The sequence below is a fragment of the Phalangium opilio genome, unplaced genomic scaffold (genome assembly GCF_054372755.1).
Source record: "Phalangium opilio isolate 3A_F unplaced genomic scaffold, DU_Popi_V2 ptg000078l_1, whole genome shotgun sequence".
Classification (NCBI taxonomy): domain Eukaryota; kingdom Metazoa; phylum Arthropoda; class Arachnida; order Opiliones; family Phalangiidae; genus Phalangium; species Phalangium opilio.
This window is the reverse complement of record NW_028324186.1, coordinates 5,093,278-5,107,457: the sequence shown is the minus strand read 5'-3', so window position 1 is coordinate 5,107,457 and position 14,180 is coordinate 5,093,278. Positions and strand designations below refer to the sequence as shown.

Genomic DNA, 14,180 nt, shown 5'->3' with positions numbered 1-14,180 from the left:
TTATTTAAGAAAAGAGGGGATAAGTCTTTATACTAGTGTAGGTGCGATTAAATGCGGAGTAATTGAAAGGTTTAATAGAACTTTAAAGGATAAAATCTTCAAGTTATTAACTAGAACGAAGAAACTAAATTACATTGATGCCTTACCCAAAATAATGAAAGCCTACAATTCAACTGTACATTCAAGTACTGGTTTCGCTCCTGTTGATGTCAATATGCAAAATGAGCATTTAGTGTGGAAACGTCTGTATGGTAAACAATCTAGTGCAAAACCACCAATGTTAAAGACCGGTGATCTTGTTAGGCTATCAAAAAGCAAACCTTTGTTCGAAAAGGGTTACAAAGGGTACTGGACCAAGGAAATATTTATCATTTCAAAAATTCTGTACAGAAACCCCGTTTGTTATATTGTGAAGGACTTTGATGATGAAGAAATAAGGGGAGCTTTTTACGAATGTGAACTTCAAAAAGTTATCTTGTAAAATATATAGAATAGTAATTGAAAAATAAAAAACATTTAAAGTTAACGAGTCATGTCGAACGATTCATTTTACGTAACTCTCGTGAGTACGGCTTCTATGAACGTGTTTCCGGGAAACACGCAATCTCATTTTAAAGTTCAATTACCAGCTCCATTGCATTTGAATGGAAACTGGCATGTGGGTTTAGCCGAAGCATTTTTACCTAAAGCTTGGGATAATGTGTCTGCAGACTATCTTTATTTTAGGGCCGGAGTCTACGATTATACGGACAATATTTGGGATCAATTTAAGGTGCAATTTACCGGCGGAACTTTACGTGGAGATGGTTACGACGCGTACAAAAATTTATTAAAAACTATGAACAATACCATACCACCGGAAATACGATCTTCGGTATACATGTTTGTAGCATATAGTGACGATAATGAAAAAGCTTTTTGCGCCCTGAGGGCTAAAAATGGGTATGAAGTTCAAATACCTGAGGAGATGGGTAAAATCCTAGGATTGAGTTCCATGGAATGGATAAAAGAAAGATTTACGTTTCCCGAAGAACTCGTTAAAAGAAAGAAAGAGGACCCTCTCGTCCTAGATAGTTCCAATAATTTTTTCTACATCAGGAAGAGAAAAGGTCATAAAAATGCTCGAGAGTTGATATTACAAATACAACCGGGGCAATATACAAGCATTGAAAACGTCATCGAAGCTATGACCAATGAAATTCCTACGGAACATAGATCTATGATTAAAATAAACCTGAATCCCGACGGAAAAGTAAATATCAAATATGTAAATGATTATTATCTACTGTTCACGAAAGAAAAGTCGGGTCTTGGAAGATTGTTAGGGTTTCACGAGGATCAAATGGACTATCCTCTTAGAAATTCAACTAGCAAGAGTATAGCGGATATTGACAAGGGCACTGCAAGTTTATATATTTATACAAATTTAATACTACCTCAAGTAGTTGGTGATGTCTATGCTCCGTTACTAAGGGTTGTGCCTATAGTCAATGATAAATCAACAACGTTAGCCGTCCATCGGTTTCAAAACATTGACTATTACCCATTAAGATGTCCGTCATTTGAAATGATAGAAATAGACATGAGAACTGATTATGGAGAGAATATTATGTTTAAGTTAAACAAATCAGTCATAAAACTTCATTTCATACTCAAACATGACACGAAGTAACATATACCTAAATTACTACTTGAACCAAACCGGAAGTGGTCTTACCGGAAGTGGTCTTAGTCACTTCCGGGGACCAGTATTTCAGAGAGGAAATGGTCTTGGGAGCATTTTTAAAAGCTTAATAAGATTTATAACACCAGTTTTTAAGCCCGTTGGAAAAGCATTAGGAAGAGAAGCCCTAAGAACTGGGTCCAAAATAGCTGGTGATTACATTGCGGGTAGAAACCTAAAAGAGTCTCTGAAATCTAATTTGAGCGAAGCTGGAGCCAATTTATTACAAAAAGCGAGTCAACACTTGTCACAACCGCAAGATGGTTCGGGTCGCCGTAGAAAGCTGAAGACTAGAAATCGAAGCATAAAGAAAAAACGAACCAAGACTGACTTTTTGGACTAAAAAACAATAAACATGGTTGAGGGTATGATGTCAGAACTGGATTTATTCGCGGTACCACCGGCGAATTACAATGTTGAAAATAGTGACTACGTAATTTACAAGCCTTTGGCATCAATTTCGGATCAAGGCCCTATTGAGTTCTTTGTTCCAGGATCTAATGATCTCTATACGGACTTGGCTAAAACATTGTTACAAGTTAGAGTAAAATTACTCAAAGATGATGGTTCTGCATTAACTGCTCTAGAAACGGATGTGGGTCCTGTGAATTTGTTACACGCCACTCTCGTTGAGTACAGTCGCATGATTTTTAGCTCCGTGCTCTACTTTAGTTTACTACCATCGTTAAGCCTTAGGCTCTTTTACCGCTCTTCGTAGTTTTTTCCCTCCGGCCATGTATGTCGTTAATGGCGATGTACGCCAAGGAAAAGATCCACCTGACAAACCAAGATATCAACGTCCAAGACCGCCGGTAATGACCAGAGACCATGCGGTCATTTTTAACACCACACCAGAAATTACTGCTATCGAATACGCGATCGCTATCAACCAAATTATAGGGAAAGCTAATACAATTCATTGCGGTAGAATATCAAAAGGTAGGGCCTTGGCCTACCTAAAAACCCCAGAAATGGCTGAAGAACTGTCAATGACAGGTTTTGAAATAAATAATATGCAGATTAATGTTGAACGTTTAACCAAATCTTCCGAAAAACTAATAATTTCAAATATAATGCCCGAAATACCAAATGACTTTATTAAACCAATGATAAACAATTTCGCCAAAATCACCTCCGAAATCACCGAAATCTACGTCAACCCTACAACAGAGCAACAAGAACTTTTAGGCGGACCGGTTTTTAGCTTCAAAAGACAGGTTTATGCGCTAATAGAAAAGGAAATCCCAGAAAGAATCAACTTCAAATATGAAAATCAAAACTATGTGATCTTCTTCGAAAAAGCCGGCTCAAAAATTTGTGATTTTTGCGCAAAGCGAGGACATTTGGCTGATCACTGCTAAAAAAAGAAAACACACGACAAGGAGAATAACCCAACCATTGATGACCAAGATCCACACTTATCACAACCGAATAACGAGAGTGAAACAGAAGAGCAACAACAAACGTATGCACAAATTACAAATCCCGACACCTCCACACCCCAAGGACATAATAATTGTAGTCAATCTGATGACTCCAATTCAACAACCCCAAAAAACAACCTAATTGGAAACCCCATAAACTGGGCCGACACCCCTTTTCTGGACAGCAGCCAAAGAACCTCACCGACACCCAGAAACAAACGCCTCTTTCCACCTGCAACTCCGCCACAGGATACTATTAACCTTGAAAAACCAACTGTTAAAAAACCTAAAATACAGGTTCTTGAAACCCCCCCGCCAACACTGTCTCAAGAAATGCTTACAACTTTTTTGGAAGAAGTCCGTTGGAAAAAACAACCAAAACTTTGTGCTGCAAAATACACTACTAATTATATAAGCCTAGCAAACCAAATAAATTTTGAACGCCTAGCTAAAGAAAGAGACACTACCGAGAGAATCAGACTAGCAAAACTTGTAGATAACTTAAAGAAATCCTAATGAGTTTTAAAATTATAACACATAATACTAAAGGACTAAATAATAACATTAAATTTCTTAATGAATGTAACTTAATGGAAAACACAAATTCCCGTTTAGCTTTCTGGCAAGAAACATTTTTAACCAAAAACATTTTTCCGAATTATTTTTTAAACAAATACGTGCATAGTTTTAATGGTTTAACAAACCACCAAGCAGGTGTTTCAGTAACACATAATAATCGTTTCTTTAATGCAAACGCGATCAAAATAGAAAGTGAAACAATTTCACAAGGATATCTACAATATACCTTTTTAAATTTTACAAATTTTGATTTAGATGTCTCCATTTATAATGTTTACATGCCACAGACCAATGTTAAAGCTCTGGAACTGATTGATAAGATTATTACCCATATAGAGAACAAGGACATAACAAATATAATAATACTCGGTGATTTTAATTGTACATTGGATTCCACACTAGATAGGTGCAATACAGCTGAAAGACGTAGTAAACTTGTCAACAAAATGAAATGTTTAGTAGGATCCTATGACTTAATTGATGTGTACCGTAAATTTTTCCCCAAAAGTCAAGAAATGACATGGCAAAGTTTCTCCGATCATGACCAAAAAGCCCGACTAGATCGCTTCTACGTATCACCTACCCTATGGCCAATGGTAAAAGACATAAAGATAGTCCAAGGCCTGAAATATTCAGACCATTCACCAGTAATCCTAGAACTAGAAATCAAGCAGTTAAATAGAAGCAACTTAAGTGACACATGGTGCTTTAATAACTCTCTACTAAATGACTCCAAGTTCGAAAATGTCTTTAAACACTTTTGGACCCACCGGCTAGATTTACTACCCCAATTTGAGGAGAATATGTTATCTTGGTGGGAAAAAACAAAGTTCACATTAAAGAAACTAACAAAAGAATATTCGCAAAATAGTAGTTTAAAACGAAAGGAAGAATCGAGATGCATTTCTGAAAAATTACTAAGCGGGAGCGTCAAGTCCGAACAAGAAAAGATCTCACTCCTTAAACGACTAGAGGAACTAGAAGCAAACAAAATTGAAGGCATAATCACCCGAACCAAAATAAAGACTGCAGTCGCAGCTAAATATCCATCCAAGAAATTAATAAGAATTGAACAAAATCAAATCGAAAGAGTTACAAGCGTCAAAAATGAAAAAGGGGAGGCAACGTCAACACAGAAAGAACTTTTTACTGAAATCGTCAGACACTTTGAGTCCTGTTTCAAGGACGAAGAAACGGAGAACTGTCACGACTACATAACAATATTACCCCGTCTAAGCGAAGAGGATACCAAGGTCTGCAATAGCGCCCTTTCGAAACAGGAAGTCGACGAAGTTGTAAAGAATCTAGCCAGAAATAAATCCCCCGGCAGAGATGGCATAACCAACGAATTCTACACGCACTTCTGGCCTATTATTGGAAATACCCTCTGGCTAATTTTTACACAGTTACTAGGCCAACAACAAATCCCTAGCTCCTTTACCATCGCCGTTATAAAACTTATATACAAAAAAGGGGACCCAAAACTTCTAAACAACTGGAGGCCGATTTCGTTACTAAATTCAGATTTCAAAATTCTTTCAAAATGTCTGGCAAATAGAATCGGTACCAAGATTAATAAAATTATCGACTATGACCAAACGTCGAGTATACCGAAAAGGAGTATTACATCCAATCTAAATATAATGAGGGATGTAATCCACCACTACAGCTTCAACTCTAGCGAAAATTTAGCGATAGTAGCGCTCGACCAAGCGAAAGCCTTTGACCGGGTAAAACACAAGTACCTATATGAAATCCTGAAACACGTTGGTCTTGGAGACAAAATAGCAAATTACATTCAAGCCGTATACTCATCAGCCGAAGCATGCGTGAAAGTGAATAATATTCTTTCGGCAAAATTTAAAGTCTCCAAAGGCATCCGCCAAGGTGACCCAATGTCAAGCTTCCTATTCAATTTGTCAATAGAACCTCTGTTATGCCATCTCCGAAGTAAACTACGAGAAGCCTCTATAAATCTACCTTTCATCCCGAGACCATTAACAACTCTATCCTTCGCTGATGACCTCAACACTTTTATCACCACAGACCAAGGCTTTACGATTCTTTCAGAAGAATGTGCAAATTACTCGAGAATGAGTAACGCCAAGTTTAACCTAGAAAAAAGCAACGGATTATGGCTCGGAGGGTGGAAAAATAGAACGGATCTCCCGATAAACGTACAATGGAACAATGATCAAATAAAGTCCTTAGGCGTCACCTTCTTCACGAAAGAAAATATTCTAAACAAGCACGCAAATATGGTAGCAGACGAAATAACAACCTCAATGGAAAACATTTCTACCTCAGTCTTTGGCCTGTCATACAAAAACAGAGCGCAGTTATGCAACATCCTCCTCAGCAAACTATTCTACACCTTACCAGTACTGTTCACACCGAAAGAACTATCCAAGAGACTATTACACGAATGCGCCAAACTAATCTGGACTAACGACAGACACTGGTTAAATATGGACGATATCCAACAGAAGATAGGCCAGGGAGGTTTCGGGTTAATAACCCTAACGAAAAGATGGGAAAATTTCGCCTTTAATAAGTTAAAACGTCACATTGAGGGACTTTACCACCCCATAGAAGGAGCCTTTCTAGATCATTATTTAAAACAAACGAACATATATAAATTTGGTTTAAACGTTCTTAGCTTCCCAGACATAGAATTCAACTATGATTTTTGCCCAAAATATTACAAGGATTTATTCATGTTTTGGAAAACGATCGCAATACGTTTAAAAAAACCCACAAACATACAGAGTTTTTTAAACTTACCTATTTTAAATAACCCTTTGATTAAATTGGACTTTTATCATCCAAAATGGAAAACACCAGGCTTTCAATTTATCAGGGATATCTACGATCACCAAAAAAATTGTTTTAGAAATCCCTTTATTGATATAGGACTAAGACCCCAAACAGAGCGCTCCCTTACCAATCAGTTCCTTAAGATTTCAAAATTATGTAAAGAAAAGATAGAGCTTTTTTGTCTGCCGAGCAAAACTAACCCACCCCAAGAAAAGACAATTAGTGAGATGGAACTTTACTTGGATGATAAGTATGTCAGCCTTGAAAAAATAACAAAAACCCAATTTAAAGAACTTACCAACCCACATTCAGAACAATTAAAAAACAGATTTCTCGCGATTTTTGATGGTCCAAATAATATTAAACTTAAATTAAATCCCATATGGCATCCGTGTTTTTTCCCAAAGGAAAACAGTATTCTTTGGAGAATAACCATAGGCAATATAACGTTACCAGTTTTAGCATCTAGATTGTATAATCTTAGTCCCCAATGTCCATTCTGTGAAAAAGAGCAAGGAAATATCAAGCATATATTTTTTAACTGTGGGATAACCCAGAGCTTTTTAACAAAAATTACAACCTTTATACAAATATTCAATCCTAATTTTAAATTAATAAACAAAATGTACTGGCTGTATTGTGGTGAAGAAATAGCATATTTTAAAATCATAATCATTATTTTAAATATAGCAAAACTTTCAATTTATTTTACATATCAAACTAGAATGAATATAAAAGAAGTAGACCCTGAAATTATGTTAGTAAACTATTTTAACAAGAAACTATTACTATGTATTTTAACCGAATATGAATTTTATGAAAGAAATGACAAAATAGCTTTTAAACTTTTTATAGAATCGGGAATTTGTAAATTGGAGGGTAGGAAAGTGAAAATGAAAGTAACCTTGTAAAACTAGCCTTATAATAATAATAAAAAAAAAAAAAAAAATATAATAAAACACAGTAAAACACAAGAAAACACTCTAAAACACAATAAAACACTCTAAAACTACAATAAAACACTCTAAAAGTACAATAAAATACACTAAAAGTACAATAAAACTACAATAAAACACAGTAAAACACAATAAAATACAATAAAAGTACAATAAAATACACTAAAAGTACAATAAAGCACAGTACAACACAATTAAATACACTAAACGTACAATAAAACTACAATAAAACACTCTAAAATACAATAAAACACTCTAAAACTACAATAAAACACTCTAAAAGTACAATAAAATACACTAAAAGTACAATAACACTACAATAAAACACAGTAAAACACAATAAAATACACAAAAAGTACAATAAAATACAGTAAAACACAATAAAATACACTAAAAGTACAATAAAACACAGTACAACACAATAAAATACACTAAACGTACAATAAAACTACAATAAAATACAGTTAAAAACACAATAAAACACTCTAAAACACAATAAAACACTCTAAAACTACAATAAAACACTCTAAAAGTACAATAAAATACACTAAAAGTACAATAAAACTACAATAAAACACAGTAAAACACAATAAAATACAATAAAAGTACAATAAAATACACTAAAAGTACAATAAAGCACACTAAAAGTACACTATACCATAATAAAATACACTAAAAGTACAATAAAACTACAATAAAATATAGTAAAACACAATAAAATACACTAAAAGTACAATAAAACATTTAAATTGCAATAAAACTGCAATAAAACAGTCTAAAATTCACTTAAATTAAAACAAAACACACTAAACTACAGTAAAACATGTTTACACTAGACCGCCAAGAAGAAAAACATTGAATTTTTTGAAAGTTATTTATTTGCCTTAGTTTTCCCAGGTTTGTACGAACCATGAATTAAACCTCGTTCAGATAGACAGTTGTTTAAATGGTAAAAAGATAAGGTTTTAAAATAGGCTTATATTAAAGAAAGTCTGTGAAATACTTATTCGCGAAATAATTATTCGCGTCATTGGATCTCATGTGATAATGAACTTCATGAAACATTAAACTGTGAGTGTTATCACGCAAACACTCGGCTAACCTGCAAATCTGCATGGCCTTGAATATATAATGCGTAGCTGTGTCGTTTTCATCACTATAATTTTTCCTTATGGTTTTGTTAGTTTTATATACCATAAACATACACATATGAAGAGCTAAGTTAAGAACTCTTATGTACTAGTATGGGCAATGAAATTCGAATCCACCGTAATAAAAGGTACGAAATTTACATCCCTCCTCATTGCGAGGATGGCAACTACCTAACTGACAAATATTTGAGGTTCCATACATTTTGTTCGGTGTTAGGTGTACGTTAAATTCGTGGATACTATCCCCAGTGAATTCTTTCAATTTGAATTGATGAACCTTGTTATTTATGATACATGGAAACTGTCTAGCAGTAGTATCGGGCTACACTTCGTACCTCCGTAGGTGTAGAATGTAGGTGTAGAATGTCAAGGTCACAGTGTCAATGCCCTCTCGCCACGCCCCCTTGGGAAACTCGCGCCACCTGGCGCGCCCCCAACTCACGCGCGCCCCCTCGCGGGAAAACTTGCGCGCCCCCTGGCGGGAAAACTTGCGCGCACCCTCGCGCCCCCTCGCGGGAAAACTCGCGGGCCCCCGCGCCCCCCTGGCGGCTGCGCCCCCTGGCGGGAAAACATTGCGCGGGTATCTGGCAGTCCTGTCTACAACTGTATCTGTGACGTCATTGGCGGGAAAACACCTGTCAGTCTCTTCTACAACTGTATTTGTGACGTCATTGATAAGAGACGAGAATTTATTAAACGTACATGGCCAAGGCTTAAATCTTCTACAATTGTATCTGTGACGTCATTGATATAGTAGATGAGGATGAATTGATAAAGGTTGAACTTATAGCTTTAAGCGTACATTGACAAGGTTAAATAGAAAATCTTTCATTGAGAAAGTGTAATTATGGAAAATAAGTTAAGCCGAGTGTATTATAACAGTGAAAGTCCTCTCAGTTACGGTAGCGTTAAGAAATTGAAACAAGGAGTGAAAAATGTTTCGAAGAAACAAATTAAGACATGGCTTCAGTCTCAACCAACATATACCATTCACAAAGCAAGGAGGATATACTTTCCAAGAAATCGTACTTACGTTACAACAGCCAATGAAGTATTTCAGTGCGACTTGATCGATCTACGAAATCTTAAGAAATATAATAAAGGGTTTCAATATATTCTAACTATTATTGATATCCTCTCAAAATATGCTTGGAGTCTTCCTTTGAAAAATAAAACTAGTAAAGAGGTTTTGAAAGCTTTGCGGAGAGTTATTAAAGAAAGAAAACCGTTACGAATTAATGTTGATCAAGGTAGCGAATTTTTATCAAAATTGTTTAAAGATTATTTAAGAAAAGAGGGGATAAGTCTTTATACTAGTGTAGGTGCGATTAAATGCGGAGTAATTGAAAGGTTTAATAGAACTTTAAAGGATAAAATCTTCAAGTTATTAACTAGAACGAAGAAACTAAATTACATTGATGCCTTACCCAAAATAATGAAAGCCTACAATTCAACTGTACATTCAAGTACTGGTTTCGCTCCTGTTGATGTCAATATGCAAAATGAGCATTTAGTGTGGAAACGTCTGTATGGTAAACAATCTAGTGCAAAACCACCAATGTTAAAGACCGGTGATCTTGTTAGGCTATCAAAAAGCAAACCTTTGTTCGAAAAGGGTTACAAAGGGTACTGGACCAAGGAAATATTTATCATTTCAAAAATTCTGTACAGAAACCCCGTTTGTTATATTGTGAAGGACTTTGATGATGAAGAAATAAGGGGAGCTTTTTACGAATGTGAACTTCAAAAAGTTATCTTGTAAAATATATAGAATAGTAATTAAAAAATAAAAAACATTTAAAGTTAACGAGTCATGTCGAACGATTCATTTTACGTAACTCTCGTGAGTACGGCTTCTATGAACGTGTTTCCGGGAAACACGCAATCTCATTTTAAAGTTCAATTACCAGCTCCATTGCATTTGAATGGAAACTGGCATGTGGGTTTAGCCGAAGCATTTTTACCTAAAGCTTGGGATAATGTGTCTGCAGACTATCTTTATTTTAGGGCCGGAGTCTACGATTATACGGACAATATTTGGGATCAATTTAAGGTGCAATTTACCGGCGGAACTTTACGTGGACATGGTTACGACGCGTACAAAAATTTATTAAAAACTATGAACAATACCATACCACCGGAAATACGATCTTCGGTATACATGTTTGTAGCATATAGTGACGATAATGAAAAAGCTTTTTGCGCCCTGAGGGCTAAAAATGGGTATGAAGTTCAAATACCTGAGGAGATGGGTAAAATCCTAGGATTGAGTTCCATGGAATGGATAAAAGAAAGATATACGTTTCCCGAAGAACTCGTTAAAAGAAAGAAAGAGGACCCTCTCGTCCTAGATAGTTCCAATAATTTTTTCTACATCAGGAAGAGAAAAGGTCATAAAAATGCTCGAGAGTTGATATTACAAATACAACCGGGGCAATATACAAGCATTGAAAACGTCATCGAAGCTATGACCAATGAAATTCCTACGGAACATAGATCTATGATTAAAATAAACCTGAATCCCGACGGAAAAGTAAATATCAAATATGTAAATGATTATTATCTACTGTTCACGAAAGAAAAGTCGGGTCTTGGAAGATTGTTAGGGTTTCACGAGGATCAAATGGACTATCCTCTTAGAAATTCAACTAGCAAGAGTATAGCGGATATTGACAAGGGCACTGCAAGTTTATATATTTATACAAATTTAATACTACCTCAAGTAGTTGGTGATGTCTATGCTCCGTTACTAAGGGTTGTGCCTATAGTCAATGATAAATCAACAACGTTAGCCGTCCATCGGTTTCAAAACATTGACTATTACCCATTAAGATGTCCGTCATTTGAAATGATAGAAATAGACATGAGAACTGATTATGGAGAGAATATTATGTTTAAGTTAAACAAATCAGTCATAAAACTTCATTTCATACTCAAACATGACACGAAGTAACATATACCTAAATTACTACTTGAACCAAACCGGAAGTGGTCTTACCGGAAGTGGTCTTAGTCACTTCCGGGGACCAGTATTTCAGAGAGGAAATGGTCTTGGGAGCATTTTTAAAAGCTTAATAAGATTTATAACACCAGTTTTTAAGCCCGTTGGAAAAGCATTAGGAAGAGAAGCCCTAAGAACTGGGTCCAAAATAGCTGGTGATTACATTGCGGGTAGAAACCTAAAAGAGTCTCTGAAATCTAATTTGAGCGAAGCTGGAGCCAATTTATTACAAAAAGCGAGTCAACACTTGTCACAACCGCAAGATGGTTCGGGTCGCCGTAGAAAGCTGAAGACTAGAAATCGAAGCATAAAGAAAAAACGAACCAAGACTGACTTTTTGGACTAAAAAACAATAAACATGGTTGAGGGTATGATGTCAGAACTGGATTTATTCGCGGTACCACCGGCGAATTACAATGTTGAAAATAGTGACTACGTAATTTACAAGCCTTTGGCATCAATTTCGGATCAAGGCCCTATTGAGTTCTTTGTTCCAGGATCTAATGATCTCTATACGGACTTGGCTAAAACATTGTTACAAGTTAGAGTAAAATTACTCAAAGATGATGGTTCTGCATTAACTGCTCTAGAAACGGATGTGGGTCCTGTGAATTTGTTACACGCTGCTCTGTTTAATCAAGTAGATGTGTTTTTCGGAGATACTCAAGATAATACTTCGACAAACGCTTATCCGTATTTGGCATTCTTTGAAACGCATCTAAATTACGGTGACAGTGCAAAAAATTCCTATCTATCTGCAAAAATGTACTACAAAGATAATCCAGTAGACGCCGCAAAAATGTTTTTAGCTGCGAATAAAAATGATAACAATGGTATGTTGAAAAGGAAAAATCGCGTAGCCCTCTCAAACCCCGTTGATATGATCGGTGATTTACATCTTGATGTGTGTCGAATGGACAAGTTTCTTTTAAATAACGTAGATGTTAGGTTTCGATTCATAAAGTCAGTAAACGAATTTGCTATTATCTCAACAATAGCAAATCAAAAATTTAAATTTAAAATATTAGACGTAACTTTACTAATTAAAAAGGTTAAGGTAAATGCGGAAATAATGTTAGCTCACGCTATGGTTCATGAAAAACATAACGTTATTTACCCTATTAACCGGACCGTGTTAAAATACTTTTCTATTAGCAGTGGTTTAACGGATATTACACGCGAAAATGTATTTATGAACAAAATGCCAGCCCGGGTAATTATTGGTTTAGTTAGAACGGCAGCCTTTAACGGCGATCTGAGTTTAAATGTTTTCGAATTTGCTCATTTCAATTTAAACTACTTGGCCTTAACAATAGGGAACCAAACATTTCCCAACCCTCCGTTTACGCCAAACTATAACGTTAACGAGTATTCCCGAGAGTATCTTTCAAATTATACGGCTTTGGACTTGTTCAAAAGAAATAAAGGAAATTGTGTTTCTTACGAAGAATATAAAGAAGGTAACGTTCTCTACGGATTTGATTTAACCCCGGAAGAGCAAGCTAGTGCTGACCATCTATCACGGAATAAACAAGGAAACTTGAGAATATCAATGAAATTTAAGTCTCCGTTGGTTCATAATGTAACGGCTATTGTTTACGCGGAATTTGAATCGGAAATAATAATTTCAAAAGATCGCACCGTGATTTACAATCCCTCAGGAGAATGAACACCGTAGAAATAAACGAATTTTTAACGTGTGAATCCGTAACAAAACCATTTTTTCTCGGTGTTTTTGCCTTTGATCAAAAACCATTACCACCCAGACAGAAAAAATATTGTTTTTGTTTGAATACGGAACCAAAATCAAGCCGAGGCCTTCACTGGTTAGCAATCTACGTAGATAATGGAATAGGTACCTTTTTTGATTCTTACGGAAATGATCCTTTTTACTACAATCTTGTAGACCTTAACCTTTACGCTAGTAAATGGTATTTTAACAACGTACCTATACAATATCCTTTGTCAGAAACGTGTGGACTACATTGTATTTTCTATTTATTTAACATGTGTAACGGCTATACCCTAGATATGATTATTCAAGACTTATATAATCCTCATGATTTAATGTATAACGAAGCAATGGTACTTTTGTTTATGTGCAATCATTTATTAAATCATAAAGACATGTATTGTAATCAATAAACTTTATTCGTATAAATCGATCCATTTATTTTCCGTCTTTCGTCTTTTGTTTTGTCGTCTTACAGTTATGTTTGATTCTTCTTCTTTTGGTTTGGAATTTTTTTTAGGTTTCCTTCTTAGTTCAAGCGGAGAGTACAATTTTTTCAGTTCTTGATATTCGTGAATTACTTGGGCCATACTGTTTTTCCTATTCTTTTTAAACCTTTCAGGATTTGGTAATACAGTAGATACTGGAGCAGTAAATGTAAATGGCGGAGCTGGTGCTGTTACTGCTGGTGACTGCGTTGGCATCACATTTGTAGGTGTTGATGGAATTATATTTGGAGGCATTGTATGTATTAGATTAGGTGTCGATGTGGGAACCATTGGAACTGGCAATGGTTG

The 14,180-nt window shown here is 35.5% G+C and overlaps 1 protein-coding gene across 1 annotated transcript; it reads left to right on the top strand.

The window, feature by feature from the left end:
• The first annotated feature begins 12,009 nt into the window (after window positions 1-12,009).
• LOC149655939 (uncharacterized protein F54H12.2-like) lies at window positions 12,010-13,320 on the top strand. Its single transcript, XM_089845075.1, has 2 exons — window positions 12,010-12,614; window positions 12,807-13,320. The coding sequence occupies exons 1-2, from the start codon at window positions 12,010-12,012 to the stop codon at window positions 13,318-13,320; spliced, it is 1,119 nt and encodes a 372-aa protein (XP_089701201.1).
• The last annotated feature ends 860 nt before the right edge of the window (window positions 13,321-14,180 follow it).